Source organism: Agrilus planipennis, unplaced genomic scaffold, assembly GCF_000699045.2.
Source record: "Agrilus planipennis isolate EAB-ADULT unplaced genomic scaffold, Apla_2.0 scaffold77, whole genome shotgun sequence".
In the NCBI taxonomy this organism is placed as follows: Eukaryota; Metazoa; Arthropoda; class Insecta; order Coleoptera; family Buprestidae; genus Agrilus; species Agrilus planipennis.
This window is the reverse complement of record NW_020439413.1, coordinates 24,669-28,551: the sequence shown is the minus strand read 5'-3', so window position 1 is coordinate 28,551 and position 3,883 is coordinate 24,669. Positions and strand designations below refer to the sequence as shown.

The window sequence follows — 3,883 nt, the reverse complement described above, 5'->3', positions numbered from 1 at the left end:
TGTTAAAACTAATTCGTTTTTACTCTTTATTTTTTCATTATTTAGTTTATTTACTTTTAAATAATTTGGTTTCTCCTCTCTTTTCCTCCATTTTATGTTTCTCATTTTTTTTCTTATTTTACTTATCAATGTCTTTAGTTAAACTTTCCACCTTTTTTCATTCACTTCTGCCTTTAGCATTATTAAATATATTATAATTTATATAAACAAGTTGCTTTCACATGCTAATTATATGACTACATATGAATTTTACAAACTATTTTTTTTTGGCTTTTCTGCTATTTTGCTCCACCATAATATTTCTCTCATCCTTTTTAGAAAATCCTTTCCTTCCACATCCTGTTATTTCGAGATCTCTCCAAAATATGTTCGAGCGTCTCTACTTCTAGTTTACACAGCCTGCATATTTTCTTCTCTTCTTCTTCCCAGTACTTTTTCGTCCTATTCTCACTTTCCAATCTAAATCTTTCTGTTCAAACTAAGTCATTTACTATTTGCTCTTTTGTCTTTCAAATAATTTGGTTCTTCCTCCCTTTCCTTTCATTTTTTCTTGTATTCCCGTGCGAATTTCAAGTATCCCATTATTCTTCTTTTTTGCTTATCAATGTTTGTAGTTAAACTTTCCAGCTCATTCCATGCACTTCTGTCTTTTTCCAGTTTCCTCCAGTAGTGTGTGATCGCCCATCCTCTTTGCATTAAGACATTTCTTCTTTCCTTTTTACATCGTTTCCTTAACGTACCATACATATTAGCCTTCAAACAATTCAGGACAAGAGAAGCAGGAGTTGCCCCTATGCAGTAGTCAGCTACTTCACAGTTTTAAGGTTTTCGAAATTACCGAATATATTCTAAAGTGAAGTGACTGTTGCAAACTCAGTTTGTAGCGTTTCCATTCAAGAGATAAGCTTAAAACCAATTTTGTAATTTTTTTAGTGCGTATTTGCCCCAGCTCAGTCTATGTCCTCATCACTTAGACCGCTACGCCGTGGGATCGGCTTCACTTATCGATATCCTTAATCGTAACGTGGTATTGTCAAACAATAATGGACAAAGCAATTGGTAGATCTAATGAATTTGCAACTGTTGAGTGATTTGAAAATTTATGCAGATTCTCACTTGATTTAATTATTAGTTCAATTCCTTACGTGTTTCCATACTACCTTCGGGCAATTTATCATTTGATAACATTTTAATTAGTTGATTATCATCTTTTGCCCTTTCAGGAAAAACCCATGTAAACAATGCTCAACAACAATGACGACAATTAAAACAATCATCTTTTGAAATTATCATTACGTGACGTTTGTTGTGAAGCTGTTTTGTCTTTTAGAAAAATTCTGATTAGTAATGGTTTGCTACGTAATTCATGGAGCGTACAAATACTGATATCTGATATTATCTTCTAAACTAGTGAAATATCCAAAGGTATTACGGGTTGATAGTACCTACTTAAGCTCAAGTAGGAATTTATTAATCTGAACAGCGGAAAAAGGTAGGTATAAAAGCGATTTTTTTAGAACCTTTGAACGTTTTTGAGAGAATCAGGCGAAATGAGAATTTTGTTCGTTTTAGCTAACATTGCTTTTGTACTATCCAACCCTCGTAAGTATTATTAAAATACCCTTTATTGCCGTTATAACCTCAAATCAATAATATATATATATATCTATAGCTGCTATCATTTCCTCGTCAAGAACTGAATAAGAGCCATCGATTTTACGCGCCACTAAACTAAACTACGGGGTGGTGACAGTAGCAACCTCAATTATACTGTAGCGAGCACGAGCGTATTTGTGTGCGATCGGGCACACGTATGCGTGAACGGCTTGTCGATTCGCCGACTAGCCGCGGGCACCTTTCTTCATGTGCGCCGTATTTGTAAATGTGTGTGTTGTACCTACGTTCTGGGAAAGCAGTTACAGTTGAAATAAAAAATAAACTATCCGGATGTTTCCAGAAGGTTCCCGAAAGTAAACAAAAGAGTATTTATAGGAAGAGACGATCGCCGAGATTAGAAGAAATAAATTGACTGTGGAAGAAGTGAATCCAGAAATAAATTGACAGTGATAGCAGTGAAATAAATAGCCCTGTAAATAGTGATATATCAACAGTAGTGTAAATAAATAGACAAACTCAATTATACGTACGTTGCAAAATCGTCGAACCAATGTATAATCATTACAGATAATGAGACACTTTGAGTTTTTTTTTATAGTTAAATTTTATGCATGAGTGAATTCATATACTTTACCCACTGTAGATAAACTCAAAATCATGGGGTAAAAGTGTTGCTGCTGTTAAAGTGACTCATTACCAGATGATAATACTTTAGTTCAACGAATCTGCAACCTTCACTCTTAGGCTTTCGAAATTACCTAGTATAAGTAAACAAATAGATACCTTTATTAGAAANTACAAGAGGAACCCTAAATACCAGATGTTTGATCTTCAAGAATGTAACTTTAAGGATCACCGAACTTTATACTTGTCTCGTTTTGTTTTCTTTAAAATGCAAAGAATTGACACTCAGCTACTGTGAAAGTATACACTATCCTGTATATCATTGTCTTATAATTTGCAGTTCATCCCAAAATGTTACAAGTAGTTTCTATATAGTATATCTAGTATTGTACCTACTTTAAATAAATTGCTACAATCATGACAACTTCGGTATGTGACGTTCATATTTGATGTAAATTCTAATGATTGTTTTTCTCGATGTGTGTAGCATAAAAGTAATGAAATACATTTTATGTTGAACTCTATACTTGTATAAACCACCTAAATAGTAAAAGCTGAAAAATAAGCCACCAATCATGGGTTTCAATGTGACTTTTGTTTAGCGTTCGAAGTGTGGTGTTGCAGGAGAACGATGAGACTACCGTGGATAGAAAAGGTTAGAAATGAAGAAGTATTAGAAAAAATAGGAGAACAAAGGAACAAAGAAATACGTAGGTTGGTAGCACATCTTATTTAAGGGCTAGTTAGAGATATGCTGAAAACAGAAACAAGAGTTTAGAGGGGTAGAGGTAGACCTAGATTAGATTACTGTTCAGAAATAGTTAAGGATGTACGATATTCTAGATTTAGGGAAATGCGAAGATTAGCTCAGGGTAGGTTAGGTTAGGTTAGGTTAGGTTAGGTTAAGTTAGGTTAAGTTAGGTTAAAGTTATAGTTATAGTGATGCGTGTCCAACCAGTCTTACGGTATCTTATGATGATGATGATAGTAAAATCGTGTTGGATATTGAATACGCATGTACAGTTTTTACAAATAAAATATTACCGTGACCAATCACGTCACTTAAGCAAATGAGCAAGGTTCCTAGCTACTTAATTCACAAAATAACCTCTAAATTGAAAACTCGTTACGATCATTTGTGCATCAGCATTACTTTACCGTGTAATGACGTGATTAGATAATTAATTGCAAACGTTAATTATTTGGACATAAGATAGGAATGAGTTTCTTGGTGAGCACAAGTTAGACACAAGTGATTTATTATTTTCTACATGCTTCAAATTAATGAGGCATAAATGTTGCTGCTGTCGCGTCCTCGTCGGGAATCGAACCCGAGTCTCCTGACTTTACACGTCAATATCTCTACATATTTCCGACACTTCCTTGGGATTTTCTGAAATTCATATCACAGTCTAAAATTTTCAAACAAAAATACTCTATTGATTACAAACACAAGTAATATAAGGTAAAAGACCCAGTTATTGACACTGGCCCAGTTTCTGACAATTTTAGGTTTATGTTGAATTAAAAAAAAAAATCTTAAGTGGGTTAATAAATTTTTTAAAAATTAAAATAAATTTATTCTGTACTTAATTAATGACAAGCACAATAATAAAAAATAAGAAAACTTAATAAAAAAAAT

The 3,883-nt window shown here is 33.3% G+C and overlaps 1 protein-coding gene across 1 annotated transcript in view; it reads left to right on the top strand.

Annotated features, from left to right (window-relative positions):
* Positions 1-1,063, top strand: part of LOC112905815 (lipase member H-like) — a 4,658-nt gene extending 3,595 nt beyond the window's left edge. Inside the window, exon 3 of the mRNA XM_025978970.1 lies at positions 934-1,063. Coding sequence (XP_025834755.1) covers positions 934-1,063 — 130 coding nt within the window. The remainder of the gene's footprint in view (positions 1-933) is intronic.
* The last annotated feature ends 2,820 nt before the right edge of the window (positions 1,064-3,883 follow it).